The 24,576-nt window shown below is 39.4% G+C and overlaps 1 protein-coding gene across 6 annotated transcripts in view; it reads right to left on the bottom strand.

Annotated features, from left to right (window-relative positions):
* LOC125246803 (von Willebrand factor A domain-containing protein 5A-like) overlaps positions 1-24,256 on the bottom strand; it is a 31,656-nt gene extending 7,400 nt beyond the window's left edge. For 3 of the 6 annotated variants that reach the window (XM_048157843.1, XM_048157844.1, XM_048157846.1), the window contains exons 1-19: positions 24,016-24,256; positions 23,518-23,720; positions 23,214-23,436; positions 22,938-23,104; positions 22,166-22,280; positions 16,326-16,501; positions 16,154-16,242; positions 15,928-16,072; positions 15,437-15,516; positions 15,244-15,358; positions 14,999-15,157; positions 12,906-13,009; positions 12,461-12,678; positions 10,081-10,158; positions 5,148-5,171; positions 4,690-4,767; positions 4,554-4,607; positions 3,008-3,049; positions 388-465 (exon numbers count right to left, since the gene is read on the bottom strand). In XM_048157843.1, coding sequence (XP_048013800.1) covers positions 388-465; positions 3,008-3,049; positions 4,554-4,607; positions 4,690-4,767; positions 5,148-5,171; positions 10,081-10,158; positions 12,461-12,678; positions 12,906-13,009; positions 14,999-15,157; positions 15,244-15,358; positions 15,437-15,516; positions 15,928-16,072; positions 16,154-16,242; positions 16,326-16,501; positions 22,166-22,280; positions 22,938-23,104; positions 23,214-23,436; positions 23,518-23,720; positions 24,016-24,055 — 2,188 coding nt within the window. In that variant the 5' untranslated portion in view covers positions 24,056-24,256. The remainder of the gene's footprint in view (positions 1-387; positions 466-3,007; positions 3,050-4,553; positions 4,608-4,689; positions 4,768-5,147; positions 5,172-10,080; positions 10,159-12,460; positions 12,679-12,905; positions 13,010-14,998; positions 15,158-15,243; positions 15,359-15,436; positions 15,517-15,927; positions 16,073-16,153; positions 16,243-16,325; positions 16,502-22,165; positions 22,281-22,937; positions 23,105-23,213; positions 23,437-23,517; positions 23,721-24,015) is intronic. The other 3 variants (XM_048157848.1, XM_048157849.1, XM_048157847.1) reach the window with 2 other exon arrangements.
* Positions 24,257-24,576: the final 320 nt, after the last annotated feature.

Here is a 24,576-nt window from a genome sequence, read left to right as displayed (position 1 = left end):
AAAAATAAGAACAAAGAAAAAAAAAAACTGAGATATTTTGTTAAATACAATATAACAAAGTTACAAATAAAGTAAGCTCTAACAGTAGTATTCAGGTACAGTGAATAAAGCCCTTATGCTTCTCTGCATCGGAGTCTTTGCCCTCCACCACACCAGACCATATATACAGAATATAAAAACAAATGCAAACCCACTTACACAAATCACAACACCTAAACACACAAAAAACCCCACAAGAGACTGAAAAAAGACTAAATTTATCTTAGGAGAAGCATGTTCCTCTACTCATCATTATTTTTGTAATTAATCTAAATTGATGCATTAAAAAACAATCATTTCATACTTCACTCTTTTCACAAAAGTAATATTACATTGAGGTAAATTTACCCTGCAATGGCATCGAACTGCGTCCCAACACCGGTGAACCTAAGCCTCCAAAAGGCAGTGGCTGAGCATATTGTGTGGCTACAGAGAGAAAAGAAACAAAAGTCAGAACCGATTCGGCTGTTCAGAACTGACACATCCAAAAGAACTAACAAACAAGAAAAGCTTTGGAATGTTTTTTCCATTGGACATTACTGCAGTGGATGTGTTAGCAGGATGTTTAGAAAACACCACACATACATTCACATGGGAACATGCAACAGAATGAAAATTACTATTACCACATCCTTCCTAAAACAGAAAAAAAAAAATCTTAATGAAGTCGGCACCTCAAATGTAGTAAACCGAAATTCATTAGAAATTCATTTAGTAAAGCAAACACATGATTTTCCAAAGAAACTGCATGATTGTAAATTATGTGTGGCGGCCACATATAATATATTTTAAAGGAATAGTTCACCCCAAAATGGGTGATTATCCCATAATTTACTCACGCTCAAGCCATCCTAGGTGTATATGATGTATAACTCAACTCTCTCGTAAACGTGTTTACGGCTGTTGCCAGAAGCCAGTGTTTTAAATATGGATATTTTTCTCACAAAAGCCCATCGTTTTGCTTCAAAAGGCATTTATTAACCCACTTGAGTCATATGGATTACTGTTATGATGGATAGATGTGCTTTTTGAAGCTTCAAAAAACTCAGGCACTATTCAATGCCAATATAAAGCTGGGAAAAGCCAATATAACTCCGACTGTGTTCGGCTAAAGAATAAAGTCATATACAGTGGGTACGGAAAGTATTCAGACCCCCTTAAATTTTTCACTCTTTGTTATATTGCAGCCATTTGCTAAAATCACTTAAGTTCATTTTTTTCCTCAATGTACACACAGCACCCCATATTGACAGAAAAATACAGAATTGTTGACATTTTTGCAGATTTATTAAAAAAGAAAAACTGAAATATCACATGGTCCTAAGTATTCAGATCCTTTGCTGTGACACTCATATATTTAACTCAGGTGCTGTCCATTTCTTCTGATCATCCTTGAGATGGTTCTACACCTTCATTTGAGTCCAGCTGTGTTTGATTATACTGATTGGACTTGATTAGGAAAGCCACACACCTGTCTATATAAGACCTTACAGCTCACAGTGCATGTCAGAGCAAATGAGAATCATGAGGTCAAAGGAACTGCCTGAAGAGCTCAGAGACAGAATTGTGGCAAGGCACAGATCTGGCCAAGGTTACAAAAACATTTCTGCTGCACTTAAGGTTCCTAAGAGCACAGTGGCCTCCATAATCCTTAAATGGAAGACGTTTGGGACGACCAGTACCCTTCCTAGAGCTGGCCGTCCAGCCAAACTGAGCTATCGGGGGAGAAGAGCCTTGGTGAGAGAGGTAAAGAAGAACCCAAAGATCACTGTGGCTGAGCTCCAGAGATGCAGTCGGGAGATGGGAGAAAGTTGTAGAAAGTCAACCATCACTGCAGCCCTCCACCAGTCAGGGTTTTATGGCAGAGTGGCCCGACGGAAGCCTCTCCTCAGTGCAAGACACATGAAAGCCCACATGGAGTTTGCCAAGATGGTGAGAAATAAGATTCTCTGGTCTGATGAGACCAAGATAGAGAACATTTTGGCCTTAATTCTAAGCGGTATGTGTGGAGAAAACCAGGCACTGCTCATCACCTGTCCGATACAGTCCCAACAGTGAAGCATGGTGGTGGCAGCATCATGCTGTGGGGGTGTTTTTCAGCTGCAGGGACAGGACGACTGGTTGCAATCGAGGGAAAGATGAATGCGGCCAAGTACAGGGATATCCTGGACGAAAACCTTCTCCAGAGTGCTCAGGACCTCAGACTGGGCCGAAGGTTTACCTTCCAACAAGACAATGACCCTAAGCACACAGCTAAAATAACGAAGGAGTGGCTTCACAACAACTCCGTGACTGTTCTTGAATGGCCCAGCCAGAGCCCTGACTTAAACCCAATTGAGCATCTCTGGAGAGACCTAAAAATGGCTGTCCACCAACATTTACCATCCAACCTGACAGAACTGGAGAGGATCTGCAAGGAGGAATGGCAGAGGATCCCCAAATCCAGGTGTGAAAAACTTGTTGCATCTTTCCCAAAAAGACTCATGGCTGTATTAGATCAAAAGGGTGCTTCTACTAAATACTGAGCAAAGGGTCTGAATACTTAGGACCATGTGATATTTCAGTTTTTCTTTTTTAATAAATCTGCAAAAATGTCAACAATTCTGTGTTTTTCCCACTGTACACCTAGGATGGCTTGGGGGTGAGCAAATTATGAGATAATTTTCATTTGTAGGTGAACTATTCCTTTAATAGACAAGCTGTGGGCCGTTTGAAAGTCATCCCTGAGTCATAATTGTCCTGCAGGTTGGACTTTGGACAACCCTGTTTTATGCTGTATGTGTTTGATTCATTTAAAATGCATCTCAAGACCCCTACTTTCTGTTCCATTACAGTCTGTCTAGTGGTCTCTGAACATAAAAAAGCACTTCCTGTGTGAATGGCTCCTTAGTCATGAACGCTTGCACATGAACATTTAAATGTACCAATTTTGTAATATGTAATAAAACATACATTGAGGTGCATTTACCTGCCCGTGACATATAAGCCGGTGGCTGAACAGATCGTCTGGCTACAGAGAGAGAAAACCAAAGGTCAGAACAGATTCAGATCTGGAGAAACAGCCAAGAACAGACACATCCAAAAGAACTAACAAACAAGGAAAGCTTTGAAATGTTTTTTCTGCTGAGCATTACTGCAGTGGATGTGTTAGCAGGATGTTTAGCAAACACCACACATACATTCACATGGGCACACACAACAGAATGAAAATAACTATTTAACACATCCTCCTTAAAACAGAAAAAAAGTACATTTCACATTCATCTTAATGAGGTCAAAACCTCAAATGTAGTAAACTGAAATCCATGTAGTCAAGCAAACACAGAAACACACACATCTATACAGACAAAATCAGAGCATGAGAGATTGAAAAAGAAGAATCTATATTATTTATCTTTCCAGGTGAACCTCCCAAAGAAAACCCTAAAAAACAATTGTTGATAAATGCATGCAATTAATTTTAAAACGTATTGTATGATGGAGAAAATTATGTATTACTGTTAATAAAAATAATGCTGTATCTGATTATGCTATGTTAACTACTTGACAAAATAGTCTTTTTCTCTGAGGCATGGTAAAGCATGGTAAATTGAAAAAAAGACTAAACGTGTTGAGCAATATAACTACAAAATAAACCGGAAACTGAGGGTAACGCGGGTATGACGCAATTGACAGGCGACTCCTCACACGTCCCAGAGCCTTGGTTAAAATTGCAATTTTCTCATGATTTACAAATAGCTGGAAACATATGGGATATTGTAAGTACTCAAGTGAACAAAATATATAACACTGGCCAAGTGGTTTTTGGATATTTTGTTGCAAAAATCTTACATATTGCACCTTTAAGTACTTGAATACCACAGCAAAAACTACTAGCCTTAGTTTTTTTTAAACATTAAAGACAAGTGGTCAGTAAAAATAAGAACAAAGAAAAAAAAAACAGAGATATTTTGTTAAATACAATATAACAAAGTTACAAATAAAGTAAGCTCTAACAGTAGTATTCAGGTACAGTGAATAAAGCCCTTATGCTTCTCTGCATCGGAGTCTTTGCTTCATCCCTCCACCACACCAGACCATATATACAGAATATAAAAACACATGCAAACTCACTTACACAGATCACAACACCTAAACACACAAAAAACCCCACAAGAGACTGAAAAAAGACTAAATTTATCTTAGGAGAAGCATGTTCCTCTACTCATCATTATTTTTGTAATTAATCTAAATTGATGCATTAAAAAACAATCATTGCTTCAAACATTTCATACTTCACTCTTTCACAAAAGTAATATTACATTGAGGTAAATTTACCCTGCACTTGGTCCGGGCTGAAAACAAAATCCCTGTGAAATCTGACAGTGTGACCCTAAAACAGCATTTGATTTTGATTAAATGAATACATCAAATGTAAAATGTTATATGACACAAATATCCAGCACACACACTTTCACACAAATATCCAGCACACACACTCCTACAAAATACACAAACACAATCCTTGCACTAACCTTGTGTGGGCACTCTTCTCTGCAGCAGGGGTCCTTTCACAGTCTGTCTGCTGTCTTTATTAAAAAACAATAATTGCTTCAAACATTTCATACTTCACTCTTTCACAAAAGTAATATTACATTGAGGTAAATTTACCCTGCATTGGCATCGAACTGCGTTCCAACCACGGCGAACCTAAGCCTCCAAAAGGCAGTGGCTGAGCATATTGTGTGGCTACAGAGAGAAAAGAAACAAAAGTCAGAACAGATTCGGCTGTTCAGAACAGACACATCCAAAAGAACTAACAAACAAGAAAAGCTTTGGAATGTTTTTTCCATTGAACATTACTGCAGTGGATGTGTTAGCAGGATGTTTAGAAAACACCACACATACATTCACATGGGCACACACAACAGAATGAAAATAACTATTACCACATCCTCCTTAAAACAGAAAAAAGTAAATTTTTTCACCTTCATCTTAAAGAGGTCAAAACCTCAAATGTAGTAAACTGAAATTCATGTAGTCAAGCAAACACAGAAACACACACATCTATACAGACAAAATCAGAGCATGAGAGACTGAAAAAGAAGAATCTATATTATTTATCTTACCAAATGGAGCTCCCGAAGAAAACCCTAAAAAACAATTGTTTATAAATGCATGCAATTAATTTTAAAACGTATTGTATGATGGAGAAAATTATGTATTACTGTTACTAAAAATAAAGCTGCATGTGATTAAGCTATGTTAGCTATTTGACAAAATAGTGTTTTTCTCTGAGGCATGTTAAAGCATGGTAAATTGAAAAAAAGACTAAACATGTTGAGCAATATTATAAAAATTTGTTTTCTTGTCTATAAATATATCAAAACAGTTTTTCCCTTGTCTATTAAAATGTTTAATATATTAAAGTGTCTTTGGTGTTTCCATGGTTCCTACAAAATAAAACCGGAAACCGAGGGTAACGCGGGTATGACGCAACTGACAGGCGACTCCTCACACGTCCCAGAACCTTGGTTAAAATTGCAATTTTCTCACGATTTACAAATAGCTGGAAACATATGGGATATTGTAAGTACTCAAGTGAACAAAATATATAACACTGGCCAAGTGGTTTTTGGATATTTTGTTGCAAAAATCTTACATATTGCACCTTTAAGTACTTGAATACCACAGCAAAAACTACTAGCCTATCTAATAAAGTTCAAACATTAAAGACAAGTGGTCAGTAAAAATAAGAACAAAAAAAAACTGAGATATTTTGTTAAATACAATATAACAAAGTTACAAATAAAGTAAGCTCTAACAGTAGTATTCAGGTACAGTGAATAAAGCCCTTATGCTTCTCTGCATCGGAGTCTTTGCCTCACCATTGCCATATCATCAAAAAGTTGATTTATTTCACTAATTCCATTCAAAAAGTGAAACTTGTATATTATATTCATTCATTACACACAGACTGATATATTTCAAATGTTTATTTCTTTTAATTTTGATGATTATAACTGACAACTAAAGCCGAGTTCAGACTGCATGATTTTCAAAGTAGTCGGGTCACTGTTCTTTTCACACTGCATGACTATCTTGGCCAGCATTCAGTCGCTGCTGTGTTCAAACTGCACGATGGATCGGCGATAGAAGGTTTCACACTGCATGACTTTACAATAGGAAGAATCGCCGACAACTCTGTCTGGCACGCAAACTATGTTTCAACCAAACACACGCGAGATGTGACAAGGAAACAACGCGATATCACGCGTGCAAGACCGGAGTTATTATTAGTATTATTAAAAACGGTAGCCCACAAGAAGCTTGCAATACGAATTGCCTGTGCGCTGATTTGCAGCGAAAACAAGAAAAAGAAAAGAAGAATATGGAGGAGGAAATGGTTGGGGAGACTGTGGATTGTGTCTTCTGCAATGAGAGTTGGAAGTAAATAAATAACTTTTCAATGTGCTGCTGTTGCGGATGGTCAAGCAAATGTTTGTGCTTTGTTTTTGTTTGATAGAACTGTAATGTTTATGTGTACAAAGCCATGCTTGCTGATATTGTGGTCTATAACTCCTCCCTGAACTCCCCGCTGCTCTGTATCTTGCTCTCATTGGCTGTCGGTCATCGCCGATGTAGTTTTCAGTTAGAACACTTTTCACACTGCAGGATTTTGAATCGCCGACAGGTCCAGATATTTAGCATGCCAAATATCTCACGGGCATCAGCGACTCGTCGGCGATTCTCTCAGATCGCGTCTTTGCCCATTCACACTGCGTGATTGTCACTCGCGTGAACGAGCACCGATTTGCCTGTGATTTCGGGCATTTGTCGGCGATTTCTCAAAACCTGTCGGCGAGCCAAAATCGGGGCTAAAATCGTGCAGTCTGAACTCGGCTTAAGGAAAATCCCAAATTTAGTATCTCAGAAAATTAGAACATTACTTAAGACCAATACAAAGAAAGGATTTTTAGAAATCTTGGCCAACTGAAAAGTATGAACATGAAAAGTATGAGCATGTACAGCACTCAATACTTAGTTCGGGCTCCTTTTGCCTGAATTACTGCAGCAATGCGGCGTGGCATGGAGTTGATCAGTCTGTGGCACTGCTCAGGTGTTATGAGAGCCCAGGTTGCTCTGATAGTGGCCTTCAGCTCTTCTGCATTGTTGGGTCTGGCATATCGCATCTTCCTCTTCACAATACCACATAGATTTTCTATGGGGTTAACCCTCTGGAGTCTGAGGCTGATTTGGGGCTTGGGGAAGTTTTGGCATGCCCTGACATTTGTGCTTTTTTCAGTTGTTCATAAACATATAAATGACAAAAGTGTCATTACACTGTATTCAGCACAAACTAGGCTACAATAATATGTGAGGAACATGTATGTACATGTTTGTATTTTTGAAGGAATAATGTTTATGCGTGGTTATTGAAAAAACAAAAAACTTAAGTCACTGAAATAAGGCCAAAAAAAGTATATTAAATCTGTGTTCACAAGACTTTTGGGTATTGGAGGTTGTAGACTATAGTTTTTGCTTCAGAATTATGTAAAAATGATGCTGCCTACTCCTTCATATAAAACAATATATTGATTTAGTTTTTATAAGACACTTTTTGTCAAGAAACACAGTATGCATGGAGGCGTGAATGATCATGAATAATGGGCCATTTACACCTGAGAAGACAAAAGAATCACATAATAATGACCTGAAATGACTTGCATATTAATGAGGCCTTTCAGTCAGGTAGGCTGTGAAAAAAACCCTCTGTAATAATGTCTCAGCTCATCATAAACAGCAATATTGTGAAATATTATTACAATTTAAAATAATGGTATTCTATTATATTCTTTAAAATATAATGTATTTCTGTGATGCAAAGTGTCTGAACAATTATGTTACCTCTATGGCATTTCATATAGGCTTTTAGCTTAAAAGCATGCACATTTGGAGAAATATTGATGGATTCTTATATATTTATGTCAATTTTCTATACTGAGAAGTAATATTTATTGTCATCAATATGAGTGCTGGATACTGTGTTTTCAATTCATACTTGCAGCCGGAGGGCGCTCTCTGTACACCTTTAGGCCACAAATTCATATAAAGAAGAAAAGGAACTAGGAACTAACGGCATGTCTTCTACAGATCACTAACCATGGCTTTAACATCCAAATAAACACTTTTCAAGACAATAAATACACGATTGAGACGATGTATGCATGTATTGCCTCTGAATTTGCCTCTGAATAGCGCTGGCTCCGTGGGCGTGGCCGCATTAGCGGGTAATGAGCTGAATCACAGACTTTTGACATGCCTCTCTTTTCATACAGATTACATAAACACAGAATGTTTGTTTTCGATTTGACTTGCACGATTTAAAACCTGACATTTCAACGTTTCTTTAGACATAAGTGTCATTTTTTTGTCATTAGTATTCATAAGTTACAGTTAATTTTCTGAGAACTATCAGATTGGACTTCGTTCAGAGGGAGAGGAGAGATCACGCATCATGTTAGTTTTCTTTATTTTACAAAAAGCACAACATTGTGTTTTTACTCTGAGTGTACACAAATAAAAGAAGACATTCTATAGTTTCAATTGATATATTACTTATGTCTCTATGACAAGAAATGACGGAGTATTTTAAGTCTGTTTTGCTGCAATGTGAAAAAAATCCTGCAAAACGCGCCGGCGCGTTTTCAGACCTCAGGGAGTTAAGGTCAGGCGAGTTTGCTGGCCAATTAAGAACAGGGATACCATGGTCCTTAAACCAGGTACTGGTAGCTTTGGCACTGTGTGCAGGTGCCAAGTCCTGTTGGAAAATGAAATCTGCATCTCCATAAAGTTGGTCAGCAGCAGGAAGCATGAAGTGCTCTAAAACTTCCTGATATACAGCTGCGTTGACCTTGGACCTCAGAAAACACAGAGAAAACTCAGAAAGCACCCCAAACCATCACTGATTGTGGAAACTTTACACTGGACCTCAAGCAATGTGGATTGTGTGCCTTTCCTCTCTTCCTCCAGACTCTGGGACCCTGATTTCCAAAGGAAATGCAAAATTTACTTTCATCAGAGAACATAACTTTGGACCACTCAGCAGCAGTCCAGTCCTTTTTGTCTTTAGCCGCTTCTGACGCTGTCTGTTGTTCAAGAGTGGCTTGACACAAGGAATGCGACAGCTGAAACCCATGTCTTTCATACGTCTGTGCGTAGTGGTTCTTGAAGCACTGACTCCAGCTGCAGTCCACTCTTTGTGAATCTCCCCCACATTTTTGAATGGGTTTTGTTTCACAATCCTCTCCAGGGTGCAGTTATCCCTATTGCTTGTACACTTTTTTCTACCGCATCTTTTCCTTCCCTTCGCCTCTCTATTAATGTGCTTGGACACAGAGCTCTGTGAACAGCCAGCCTCTTTTGCAATGACCTTTTGTGTCTTGCACTCCTTGTGCAAGGTGTCAATGGTCATCTTTTGGACAACTGTCAAGTCAGCAGTCTTTCCCATGATTGTGTAGCCTACAGAACTAGACTGAGAGGCCATTTAAAGGCCTTTGCAGGTGTTTTGAGTTAATTAGCTGATTAGAGTGTGGCACCAGGTGTCTTCAATATTGAACCTTTTCACAATATTCTAATTTTCTGAGATACTGAATTTGGGACTTTCATTAGTTGTCAGTTATAATCATCAAAATTAAAAGAAACATTTGAAATATACCAGTCTGTGTGTAATGAATGAATATAATATACAAGTTTCACTTTTTGAATGGAATTAGTGAAATAAATCAACTTTTTGATGATATTCTAATTATATGACCAGCACCTGTATACAGAATATAAAAACAAATACAAACCCACTTAAACAGATCACAACACCTAAACACACAAAAAACCCCACAAGAGACTGAAAAAAGACTAAATTTATCTTAGGAGAAGCATGTTCCTCTACTCATCATTATTTTTGTAATTAATCTAAATTGATGCATTAAAAAACAATCATTGCTTCAAACATTTCATACTTCACTCTTTAACAAAAGTAATATTACATTGAGGTAAATTTACCCTGCATTGGCATCGAACTGCATACCAACAGCGGTGCACCAAAGCTTATAAAAGGCAGTGGCTGAGCATATTGTGTCGCTGCAGAGAGAAAAAAAACAAAAGTCAGAACAGATTCGGCTGATCAAAACGGACACATTCAAAAGAACTAACAAACAAGAAAAGCTTTGGAATGTTTTTTCCATTGGACATTACTGCAGTGGATGTGTTAGCAGGATGTTTAAGAAACACCACACATACATTCACATGGGAACATCATTCACTACCCTCCTCCTCATTCATTTTTTAAAGTTAGACATCAACCCTACTTGGTATTCCTCAATCAATTCATTATAAAGAATATAACAAGAAAAAAATAATAAAATTATAAAAGAATGCCTATTTTTGTATTCATTTTTTGTAAAAATTGTATAGGGTCACAAACGACCCAAGGTGTGTATGAGTGTATGTATATTTTTTCTTCACAACAATAATTGAATCTTAGATGACGGAATAAGTGCAATTCACCTTTATTCCACAAGGTGGCAATGTCTGATACACAATGCTGAAGTGACAACTCATTCAGACAGAAAACGAAATAATAAGAGAAACATGAAATGGCTCAGCGATTTACTGCAGAGCAAGTACTGAACGCAATCAAATATGACTGTAACTGACACTGGATGGATCTGGTGAAGCTGTTAGTGATGGAAATATTGATTTTGAAGATGTTGAAAATTATATAGTTTTGAGAATACGTTTGAGATCGCGAATGGGCTCATATTCGTGACCTCAAGCATAAAACTAGCCTATTATTTGCTGAATTTACTGGGAAATGAGCTCTGCCGATGACAGTGATGATGGCATAAAACATCTGCTCAAACGGAGCCCTTTCAAGCTCCAAAAGGTAACAAAATATCCTTTATTTTATTCTTCTGTAATTGTTACTCTAATATCAGAGGAGTTTTATATTATCGCGACAGGTAGAGATCCATCAGTGTTAGATATAGATCCGGGTCGATAAAGACCCGAATATGTAAGAATGATTGGCGAAACAGTCATGCATTTAAGGGTTAACACATCCTCCTTAAAACAGAAAAAAATCTTAATGAAGTCAGCACCTCAAATGTAGTAAACCGAAATTCATTAGAAATTCATTTAGTAAAGCAAACACATGATTTTCCAAAGAAACTGCATGATTTGTAAATTATGTATGGCGGCCACATATAATATATTTTAAAGGAATAATTCATCCCAAAATGGGTGATTATCCCGTAATTTACTCACGCTCAAGCCATCCTAGGTGTATATGATGTATAACTCAACTCTCTCGTTACGGCTGTTTCCGGAATCCAGATATTTTTCTCACAAAAACCCATCATTTTGCTTCAAAAGGCATTTATTAACCCACTTGAGTCATATGGATTACTTTTATGATGGATAGATGTGCTTTTTGAAGCTTCAAAAAACTTGGGCACTATTCAATGCCATTACAAAGCTGGGAAAAGCCAATATAACCCCGACTGTGTTCGGCTAAAGAATAAAGTCATATACTCCTAGGATGGCTTGGAGGTGAGCAAATTATGAGATAATTTTCATTTTTAGGTGAACTATTCCTTTAATAGACAATTCCTTTGATATTCCTTTAATAGCCGTTTAGTCATCCCTGAGCCACAATTATCCTGCAGGCCGGACTTTGGACAGCCCTGTTTTATGCTGTATGTGTTTAATTCATTTAAAATACGTCTCAAGACCCCTACTTTCTGTTCCATTACAGTCTGTCTAGTGGCCTTTGAACACAAAAAAAGCACTTCCTGTGTGAATGGCTCCTTACTCATTCTGAAATTTTGGTAAGTGTGGTTTGGTGAGGCTTGCACATGAACATTTAAATGTACCAATTCTGTAATATGCCATAAAACATACATTGAGGTGCATTTACAGTACATGGTGACATCAAAGCCATTGGCTGAAAAGGTTGTCTATAAAGAAGAATAATAATAATAATCTATAAAGAAGAATCTATATTATTTACCTTACCAAATGAACCTCCCGAAGAAAACCATAAAAAACAACTTCATTTCTTAATGAGTGAGTGATTCTGCTTGCCATGCAAAAGTCACCGCCAAATACTGGCATCCTTGATTTCAGATCTCAATGGGATGAACACATCAAATGTATTGTAGTAAATAGTCAAGTAACAGTAAAAGTGATTCACACACACAATATGAACACTATCCTTGGGTCTGAAAACTACATCCCTGTGAAATCTGCCAGTGTGACCCTAAAACAACATTTGATTTTGATTAAATGAATACATCAAATGTAAAATGTTATATGACACAAATATCCAGCACACACACACACACACTCCTATAAAATACACAAACACAATTCTTGCACTAACCTTGTGTGGGCACTCTTCTCTGCAGCAGGGGTCCTTTCACAGTCTGTCTGCTGTCTTTGTTAATGGCAATGAAGGCTGTATGAACACTGCTCACTCCTGCCTGAACACTGAGCTCCACTATCCTGCTCCTGACGCTCTCAACATCTGCATCACCTGACCTCTCCTCCTGCTCCAGAGAACGGATCAGGGTCCAAGCCGCCAGCCGGTGGACGGCCAACCTGAGCAACATGGATGAAAACTGTTAAAACTGTTTACTGAGATGTATTGTTACTTTACTTTACATTTAAATGTATGCATAAGATAAGCAGATAGGCAGACACATTTATCCAAAGCAACTTGCATTGCATACAACTCAAGGCATACATTTTTATCAGTTCTTGGGACTTTAAAAAAGGCTCATGTCACTACAGTTCAGTGTGTTTCTATGCATGTTTGTGTGTGTTACCCTGTTTCCTCAGTTGGTTTGAGGCAGAAGTGGAGCTGGTTTGTTACTGGTTGATCTTTAAGACTGTATTTGACTGTCACTGTTCCCTCAGAGCCTCCTGAACTCTATAAAAGAGTGAAAAGACAATGGAATAAGGAATTTAAAAAGATAAATTACCTACAATGTCAAATTCCTTAGCCTAACAACAAGAAATAGCAAAACCCAAGGCAAACAAAATACTCAGGTTCACTTCTTTACATTTTTCATATGCAACTTGAACAATTATTGTTTTTAAAAGGAACAGTTAAAAGTAATAGTTCAGTCAAACACGTCATATGACAACCCACCCCACAAAACACAAAGTTTGAAATCCTTTTTTGAGTCAAATCTTGTCACTTATTCAGTTGAACAAAAACAAAACCTGATCGAGTTATGGTTTTAAATTTAAAAGTGTTCCATAGAAGAAAGTCATACAAGTTTGGAATGACATGAGGGTGAGTAAATGATTAAATGATGGGTGAACTATCCCTTTAAAGAGCCCTTATTATGCTCATTTACAGGTTCATCATTTTGTTTAGGTGGTCTATAATAGATTTAAAGGGTCAGGAAAGCCCCTGTTTCAGCAGCAGTCAGTTCTCACCACAGTTTTGAAAAATGCTACAGAAGGTTAAGCTGCAGAGAGGAGGGGGATGAGGGGAGACTGACAACACAGCAACGGCTTCTGATTCAGACAGTTTTATTTCGCTCTCATTAAAAGCATAAAAAAAGCTTCCAACAAATGCACGCCAAAAATTACTATTACATGCAACACAATATACACAAGGTATTTGCTATAATTTAATTATAATTGGTAATTCAGCCATTCACATTTTGTTCTCTGCACTGAATACGAACACAATGTAACATCTCTGATAACTTTTGAGACTTATTTTGCAGCGTTTTATAAGCCGTTTGATCGGTTAAAGAGCCGTATAAAGACTGGTTACACTCACGGTGTGGATGAATCACGTTTGTGTCAAAGACACAGATATTTTTAGAGAACTTGTGCGAAGCAAAAACAAACACTTGTTTTAGACCCATTAATGCATCTCTAGCTTATTGTATCCGATCTCACTGTTCGAAGCGCCTGTCAGAGGATGAATAAGGCCGAAGTCCACCTTTTTCTAGTTCTAAACACAAACAGTTTCGATGTGTCGATAGTTGATGGCCAACCAACCGCCCGCAGGCAGTCTTGCCCTGGCAGCATCGCGCGGAATGGCATGCAACACACCCGAACTTTAACATCACAAAAACAAGACCAATGAACGCTTCTGTCATCTACTGCGCGATCTAACAATTTTACATGTCTGTCATTTGAAAGAATCACATGGTGTCCTGAATAATTAAGAGACGGTGTCTTCTCATAGAATAAGAAAATTCAGTCTCATTAATAATTATGAGACACTGACACATCATCGAAGTGTTCAGCCTGTGACGTGGACACGGTGTAGATTTTAAACCCGAAAGACGGAAATAGCAGAAAAAAAAATCTCAAACCACTTTCCCTCTACAATTAAATCTGACAGATGCTAACATTGTATTCAATGATGTTCAACACACATACCTCTGTTAAAATCTCAGAAAATTTAGTTTAGGGTTTCATGACCCTATGAATGATTTAAAGCACCTGTTTCACTCTCTGTTTTACTTCCTGTTGCTTTAAAACCCACCTGATTGGTCATCTAGCCCAGTCTGTTGTGATTGGTCTACCGCTTAGAGCATGTGTCATAAATGTAACGCCCTTTTACTATAACTGGCTGATTTCAGCTTCCGAGGCTTCATTAGTATCTTTAAACATATTGCAATTATGTCGTTTGTTTTGCCGTACCAGTTTGAGACCGGGTCCAATCAAGGCGAAGGGCGGTAATTTACCCAAATCACCTTTGCAAAGACTTCAGCAGGACGTTTCACAATAAGCACGTATTATGCAAATGTATCACTTGCTGAAATCACAGAAATAATGATAGGACTACAAATGAGGTATTTCAGGCAGATGTTTTCTTTTGGAGAGATTATCTCACTTTGAGCATAATAGGTTCAATGGCATTAAAGAAACACATGCTACATCATCTCACCTCTCCTTTAAGTTGGGCATAAATGAGTGACCTTTGACCCTGGAAGAGCACATTGAAGTGTGGAGACAGTGTGTCAACAGTAATGCCATCTGGAAGGGTCCAATCCACAGAGATATTAACCACAGCGGGCTGCAGCGCAAACCTGAGGGACTGCATCACCTGATATAGTTTGAAGAGAAAGAGAAACCATTGAGACATGTGACTAGGAAACATTTGTGCCTGTGAAATCCAGTGGAGAGCTTTACTTTAGGCTGCATGCGGTCGGTGCCTGTGATGAACTGAGCGTGACCAGATCCCTCCCTGGCCATTCCTGTGATGAGGGCGGTACTTGCACCCTCACCAATCCCGAATGAGAAACACCTGAACACACAATAAACTCTGTTAGTGTAAGTGATGAAGATATGAATGATGGGAAGATCAAACCCAGCAGACCTTTACCTGTGAGAGTGAGCATGATGTTTCACCAGGTCCAGCACCTCTTTAGTGTTCTCCACCTCTCCATCAGTGAAGATGAACAGCTGAAGAGGGAAAAACATCTGAGTCTTAAGTCTTGTTTATACTACCGTTAGCTCTGTCAAAAGATCCTCTGCTCACATCAGTCAGAGGTGTTGGCCATTTTCACTGCTACATTTTGTTCTCTGAAATTAATAACTAATTAGATGGCAAAGCATCTTCGTAGAATCTGGCTAATATTTCAATGCTCCATTTATCCCCGAATGTGCCTCTCAGATTTAATCGCTGAACTTGCCCAGAACAGAACAATACCGCTAACCCAAACCTTATACTAATTATCAATTATCTTTGATAGACCTGGGTACCTACCCAGGTCTGATACAACAGTATGATATATTTTTTACAAATCAGTCAGCGAACCCACCTGATACTGAAGGCAACAAGTACAGTAGATGCATGTTGAGGTGTTGTTGTACCTGTCTGGGGTGGTCTGGGTAACAGGGCTGACTGTAGATGTGTTTTAGAAGCTCTAAAATCTTGGTGCAGCCCAAGTCTGATTGCATTTTCTTCACTTTCTTCAGAGCCTGATCCATTGTTTTCTGATTGTACTCGACACTCTGACTGCAATAAAAACCACAATGCTATCTTTCCTCTCACACATTTCAAAACTGAATATCTCTGAATGAAGATCTAGTTACTAACGGGTAAAAGGACTCAAAATTAGAGCCAAATCCATAGATATTGAAGTAGCATCCCATGGGCAGACTCTTCAACAGTAACAGCAGAGTGTCCTATAGAGAGACATGGACAGCTATTCAAGTGTGTCTCATCAGAATACGTGTCAACTGACCCAAAGGCACATTTTAAATATTACCTTTGCGCTTTCAATGCGCATCTGTGCTCCTTTACCACGATGCATCATGCAGTACATACTGCCTGACCTGTCAACCACAAAAATAAACTCGCCTTGAGTTGTCAGTGATGACATCACATCCTCTGGAAACTCTGGGAACAAACTTATCATGACCACTGGGTCCCTCATCAGAGAGCCTGAAACAGAGTGAAATGATGTACAGGGGTTGCAATGAGTGTAAGTTATAATAAATACAGTGAATTTACTTTAACATGTAAAACATTTCATAACACTGTCTGTCCTTATAGAAGGGCATGAAGTAAAAGCGATGACATTAAAACCATTCAAAACAGACCAACCATGAGCTCTGAGATTCTTAAGCAATAGTATACACCGATTATCACGTATCGCTACACCGATCAGCTACACCGATCAGACAACCTTCCTAATATTATGTTGGTCCCCCTTTTGCTGCCAAAACAGCCCTGACCCATCGTGGCATGGACTCCTCTAGACCTCTGAAGGTGTCCTGTAGTATCTGACACCAAGATGTTAGCAGCAGATCCTTTAAGTCCTGTAAGTTGTGAGGTGGAGCCTCCATGGATTGGACTTGTTTGTGCAGCACATCCCACAGATGTTCGATTGGACTGAGATCTGGGGAATTTGGAGGCCAATTTAACACCTCAAACTCGTTGTTGTGCTCCTCAAACCACTCCTGAACCATTTTTGCTTTGTGTCAGAAGCATTATCCTGCTGAAAGAGGCCACACGCACCCGGCCATCCATGTGATGTAAAGGAAAATGCGATTCATCAGACCAGGCCACCTTCTTCCATTTCTCCGTGGTCCAGTTCTGATGCTCACGTGTCCACTGTTGGCTCTTTCGGTGGTAGACAGGGGTCAGCATGGTCACCCTGACAGGTCTGCGGCTATACAGCTCCATACGCAACAAACTGATGCACTGTGTATTCTGACACCTTTCTATCAGAACCAGCATTAACTTCTTTAGCAATATAAGCTACAGTAGCTCGCCTGTTGGATTGGACCACACACGCCAGCCTTCGCTCCTCATGGGCATTACTGACCCTTGGCCGCCCATGACCTTGTCGCCGGTTCACCACTGTTCCTTCCTTGGAGCACTTTTGATAGATACTGACCACTGCAGACCACGAACACCCCACAAGAGCTGCAGTTTTGGACCCAGTCGTCTAGCATCACATTTGGCCCTTGTCAAACTCGCTCAAATCCTTACGCTTGCATATTTTTCCTGCTTATAATACATCAACTTTGAGGACAAAATGTTCACTTGCTGCCTAATATATCCCACCACTAACAGGTGCCGTGATGAAGAGATGATCAGTGTTATTCACTTCACCTGCCAGTGGTCATAATCCTTATCGGTGTATGTTTCTAACAAAGATATTTCAAGTACTTATTTCCACTTCATTAAAAAAGGGGTCATGAACTGCATTCAACAAGAACAAAAAATGGAACACACATCCTCAATGTACAGCATTTTTATACTTATCATCCATAACATAAATCAATATTTTTATATTGTACTGTCATTGATTATTTGATTACATTATTCACAATGCTTCATGAACAGCTCATTGTGTCATAAATGACATTTAAGTACACAGTCTATTTAACTTTTCCCATTTCGAAATACACTGCTCAAAAAATTAAAGGAACAATTTTTAATCAGAGAATAGCATCAAATCAGTAAAAGTCTTGGGATATTGATCTGGTCGGTTAAGTAGCAGAGGGGGTTGTTAATCAGTTTCAGCTGCAGTCTCAAGAGCATGGAGGAGATTTCAGGAGACAGGCAGTTACTCTAGGAGAGCTGGACAGGCCTGTAGAAGGTCCTTAACCCATCAGCAGGACCGGTATCTGCTCCTTTGTGCAAGGAGGAAAAGGATGAGCACTGCCAGAGCCCTACAAAATGACCTCCAGCAGGCCACTGGTGTGAATGTCTCTGACCAAACAATCAGAAACAGACTTCATGAGGGTGGCCTGAGGGCCCGACATCCTCTAGTGGGCCCTTTGCTCACTGCCCAGCACCATGGAGCTCAATTGGCATTTGCCATTGAACACCAGAATTGGCAGATCCGCCACTGGCACCCCGTGCTTTTCACAGATGAGAGCAGGTTCACCCTGAGCACATGTGACAGACATGAAAGGGTCTGGAGAAGCTGTGGAGAACGTTATGCTGCCTGTAATATCGTTCAGCATGACCGGTTTGGTGGTGGGTCAGTGATGGTCTGGAGAGGCATATCCATGGACGGACACACAGACCTCTACAGGCTAGACAATGGCACACTGACTGCCATTAGGTATTGGGATGAAATCCTTGGACCCATTTTCAGACCCTATGCTGGTGCAGTGGGTCCTGGGTTCCTCCTGGTGCATGACAATACCCGGCCTCATGTGGCGACAGTATGCAAGCAGTTCCTGGAGGATGAAGGAATAGATACCATTGAATGGCCTCCATGCTCACCTTACCTGAATCCAATAGAACACCTCTGGGACATTATGTTTCCGTCCATCCGACGCCACCAGTTTGCACCTGAGACTGTTCAGGAGCTCAGAGATGTATTGGTCCAGATCTGAAAGGGAAATACCCCAGGACACCAATTTTGTATTTTCTAGACCTCTTCAGTCTTTTTGGATTCAGTGAGCTGTCAGACATTTTTTCTGTTTTGCTCAAGTAAAAACCCGATTCCAAAAAAGTTGGGACACTGTACAAATTGTGAATAAAAACAGAATGCAATGATGTGAAAGTTTCAAATTTCAATATTTTATTTAGAATACAACATAGATGACATATCAAATGTTTAAACTGAGAAAATGTATCATTTTAAGGGAAAAATAAGTTGATTTTAAATTTTATGGCATCAACACATCTCAAAAAAGTTGGGACAAGGCCATGTTTACCACTGTGTGGCATCCCCTCTTCTTTTTATAACAGTCTGCAAACGTCTGGGGACTGAGGAGACAAGTTGCTCAAGTTTAGGAAAAGGAATGTTGTCCCATTCTTGTCTAATACAGGCTTCTAGTTGGTCAACTGTCTTAGGTCGTCTTTGTCGCATCTTCCTCTTTATGATGCGACAAATGTTTTCTATGGGTGAAAGATCTGGACTGCTGGCTGGCCATTTCAGTACCCGGATTCTTCTTCTACGCAGCCATGATGTTGTAATTGATGCAGTATGTGGTCTGGCATTGTCATGTTGGAAAATGCAAGGTCTTCCCTGAAAGAGACGACGTCTGGATGGGAGCATATGTTGTTCTAGAACTTGGATATACCTTTCAGCATTGATGGTGCCTTTCCAGATGTGTGATCTGCCCATGCCACACGCACTCATGCAACCCCATACCATCAGAGATGCAGGCTTCTGAACTGAGCGCTGATAACAACTTGGGTTGTCCTTGTCCTCTTTAGTCCGGATGACATGGCGTCCCAGTTTTCCAAAAAGAAATTCAAATTTTGATTCGTCTGACCACAGAACAGTTTTCCACTTTGCCACAATCCATTTTAAATGAGCCTTAGCCCAGAGAAAACGCCTGCGCTTCTGGATCATGTTTAGAAATGGCTTCTTTTTTGACCTATAGAGTTTTAGCTGGCAACGGCGAATGGCACGGTGGATTTTGTTCACCGACAGTTAGGGCTGTGACGGTGGCAAATTTTTACTATACCGCTGTGGTAAATCACCAACAACCACTGGTGTTGCGGTGGTGGGGTCTGAAGGGGGGTGGGGGGATTTTGATTTTACATACATACATACATACATTCATTATATATATATATATATATATATATATATATATATATATATATATATATATATATACTTATATATATATTAGAGGTTGCGTTAGACTTGCGTTTCGCCGTCATTTTGATGGGCAGGATCGTAAAAAAAATCTATCATAATCAATAATTACCCGTCATTTTAATTTTTATATTTTAATAAGACATTTAATAGCTTCTGATTTCATCCACGTTTTCATTTTTATTCACGAACTTACAGGATATGCAAATAAGCATAGGCTATGCATTTATTTATACTACAAAAGAAAGTTGATCAAAGACTAGCTGCGTCACTTTTAGTTTTCATCTTGAACACTTTCACGGATTGTGAGTGAATGTGATCATCCTTTCCTCTTTACCACTGTACAGAACGAAATAAACATGAATGAAAATAAAAAATATGTTGAAAGATACAGTAGCTTACCGAAATCTGTATCACATCAGTTCAATCAGTGTTGCAAACAATGTCACGTAACAATATACCTCAGAAAAGCCATTCGCTGACCATAAACTTATAGTCAGTAAGAAAAATAACAAAACTTAGTTATGTAAGTAAGCATAAGTAACTTCATTATTATACAATTTACTTGCTCATCTGTGTGTAATCAAGCGCATCTTTTTCATTTTATTCTGGAGACTGAACTCGCGCTCTGCTGCCACACTGGAGCGCACTCACCACCAACTGGACAGGAGTGGGAATTACAACAAGTTTACATACAAGCTACATAATCTGTCAAAATGACGGACGGGCTGCAGATTTTTTTCGTCACTGCTAAAAAAATTCCATCAATGACGGAAAATGTTCGGTTAACGCAATCTCTGAGATATATAAATATATATTATATATGATGTCACACTACCGCCGGTGACACTCCGCCACCGCGGTGGCAACTTCACCACTGCGGTGGTGCGGTTGTCATGCCTACCGTCACAGCCCTACCAACAATGTTTTCTGAAGTATTCCTGAGCCCATGTTGTGATTTCCATTACAGTAGCATTCCTGTATGTGATGCAGTGCCGTCTAAGGGCCCGAAGATCACGGGCATCCAGTACGGTTTTCCGGCCTTGACCCTTACGCACAGAGATTGTTCCAGATTCTCTGAATCTTTGGATGATATTATGCACTGTAGATGATGATAACTTCAAAATCTTTGCAATTTTTCTCTGAGAAACTCCTTTCTGATATTGCTCCATTATTTTTCGCCGCAGCATTGGGGGAATTGGTGATCCTCTGCCCATCTTGACCTCTGAGAGACAACGCCACTCTGAGAGGCTCTTTTTATACCCAATCATGTTGCCAATTGACCTAATAAGTTGCAAATTGGTCCTCCAGCTGTTCCTTATATATACATTGAACTTTTCCAGCCTCTTATTGCTACCTGTCCCAACTTTTTTGGAATGTGTAGCTCTCTTTTCTCACTTTCAACATTTGATATGTTATTTATATTCTATTGTGAATAAAATATAAGTTTATGAGATTTGTAAATTATTGCATTCCTTTTTTATTCAAAATTTGTACAGTGTCCCAACTTTTTTGGAATCGGGTTTGTATATCTTTTTTGGTTCAACGCATCTGAAGGAAAGGAATTTTTTTCAAATAAGAGTGCTACAATTTTCTCTGATCTATACAACCAAGTTGGAGCCATACAAACTACTGAGTACCATTTTGAGTTGCTGCAATGAGATTTCAACAAAATGGACTAGCCTGCTGCATCATTTTTTCACTTTGATTTTTGGGGTGTCTTTGAATTCAGTCTGTAAGTTGATGATTTTCATTTCCATCAAACGATGTGGCATCCTTTCCTATTTACCACATTACCCAGTCCATATTAGTATAGATATGCAGCATTATATTTTTCCCCATTGAGATCTGATGTGTTTTCAAAGTGTTCCTTTAATTTTTTTGAGCAGTGTACTTTTTGCATTAAGTCAAATGTTATGTGATTCACTGGAGCTGGATGGATTCTTTTTTAAATGCCTATGAGAAATGAGTGGAAAAAATACTTCTGGATCTAAGACCAATGGTTGGACACTGTTCAGTCCAGGTCATACCTGATGGGGCAGTGTTCACTCCTGCCTCCACTATAGCAGAGGGCTGATGGGTATCCTGATAGTACACAAACAGCTCAAATTCCTTATCGAACATGTGACCAGGACTCAGATTCACCTACACACATAAAAACACATGCATAAAACTGCTGTGCTCACACATCCAGATAAACACATGAAGACTAGGGTGGTCCTCAAATATAGAGTTAAGCTTTTCTAAAGCGCTTTTGCATTTTTTGACTCCACTTATGGACCTCTGTTTCATGCCATACCATGCTAATGTGAAATTAAATGTGATGTAAAACTTGGGCCAAATCAAATGTGTGTGTATGAAGCAGACCCAGCAAATGAGCAGGATTAACACTACGAAGATGGATGGTCATAACTTGTTGCTTTCACTGTTGCACTATTCCACTGTTCTCATTTTGGATATTATGGATTGCTAGCGTCGAGACCTCTTGACCACTTGGAACTTGAAACTGTTAATGCCCAGGTGCCTCCAACCCTTTATGTTAAACAGCTTTGACTATTTTTTTGGTTTAATATTTGCAGCACTCATGAACAGTCACGGTTCATGTGCACGGAGCGTCTATATTTGAACAACACAATATTCAACCCACATGTGGCAGTGGTTAATAAAGTCGGTTTTGCCAAATATTTGGTGCCAATAATTTTCTTGCAAAGGTGAAACATTTGATCAAAAAGCACCAAAAGAAAGGTTTTTTTTTAGTTTTGGCGTTATCTTGAGGACCACCCTAATGAAGACACACAGTACCGTCGCCTGAGTGTGATCAGAGAGGAGGAACACTAGAGGATCCAGAGTGCAGCTGGACTCTAGTTTGGAGATGGGCTTTGGAGAGCTCACATGGACACTGAGAGTCAGCGTGTAGGGAACAGATCCACATCCTGATGAAATCTCTGAGACTATACCAGCAACTGAACCTGACACACACACACACACACACACACACACACACACACACACACACAGAGTGTGTTAGAATCAGCTTCTCTCCACTAATAAAGTGTGTGTCAGCAGCTGCTGTAGTACCTGCTGGTGTGTATCGGGGGTTGAGTACAGCCGGCAGACAGAAGCGCAGCGAGTGGTCGGCCTGCACAGCGAGCTCGGTGACGTAGATGATGGTGACGGCAGCGTTCTGACCCGGCGACAGACACCCGACACTCAGTCTGAACACATCAGGACTCTCTTCGCTCTCTTCCAACAGAAACGCCTGCTGACCCGAACTCACAGCGTCATCATAACGATCCCTCGCCTGCAAGATACAATTATATTACATGGTGATGTGTTATGAATATGCAAATCAGTGTCCTGCAGGTTTTGTATTTGGACTCACGGTTTCTCTTTCTTGCACCTCTGCCACAATCTCCTGCTCTCCGATCTTGGCACTGAAGTGGCAGACAGCAGCATCAGCAGGCAGAGGGAAGACGAACAAGGCTTCCAGGGGGCGCTCTTCCTCATTCACATACTGCAGAGTGGAGGAGACTGTGGCTACATGATCCTGAACCCGAACCTCCACTGAGATGCTCTTCAGAGGCACTGAGTCACACAAACCAACAACAACAACATCACAAATACAGCAGAAGACTCACATTGTCATAAAAACTAGAACGTCTATACAATTCAAATTTCTGAGTTTAAGAAAAAAAGGAGAACGGGACGTGTGACAATTTGCCCCATATAACATTTATGAAAACACTCTTCTTCGAACATCCTTTCTGTTAAAATCTACCTGTATTATAGTATTACTGAGATAAAGCCCTCCCGACAAACTATTACAAAGGTTTTAAGTTAGAAAACAGGTAACAGTAAAAGTAAACAGGTTAATTCATACCTGGCTCATTTCTCTGAGACAAAAGTCCGCACTTCACCATTTTCACGCCGAAATGACAAGATGATAAGACTTCAAAAGTTACCTACAGCTTTTAAATAAGTTTTAAATCTTATCAGACCGACTCATTTAATGAGTAAATCAGTGTTTCTGAGAGTTTCTAACTCGACCGAATGTTTGGTGAAGAGAGGGGATGATTTCTGTTAGTCGTTGAAAGAGCATCAGTCAGAAGACCGTTAAACTCTGAGCTGTTTGAAGACGCGTCGCGCTATTTAAATTGAGGCGGAGGTTTGACTCATGAATATTAATTAAACGCCAAAGCGCCGCGGTTTGATCATGAATATTAATTAAGTGCAGAAGCGCCGTAGAGTTCAGACTTTTGAGTCAAAAAAAAAAAAAAAAATTCTAGTTACTTTTTATATTACCGCATGTCACATCACAAAACACTGCTCCCACAGTTTGAAATAACATATTTTATCTTTTAATAGACATCTTCAGTTACTATACTATTGCTGATCAACTTGGGCAAGGTGATTTTGGTGTCAGGAGGTTGATCTTAAAGCG

The sequence above is a fragment of the Megalobrama amblycephala genome, linkage group LG15 (genome assembly GCF_018812025.1).
Source record: "Megalobrama amblycephala isolate DHTTF-2021 linkage group LG15, ASM1881202v1, whole genome shotgun sequence".
Lineage (NCBI taxonomy): Eukaryota > Metazoa > Chordata > Actinopteri > Cypriniformes > Xenocyprididae > Megalobrama > Megalobrama amblycephala.
Note: the sequence above shows the minus strand (reverse complement) of the source record. Positions and strands in the feature narration are given on the sequence as shown.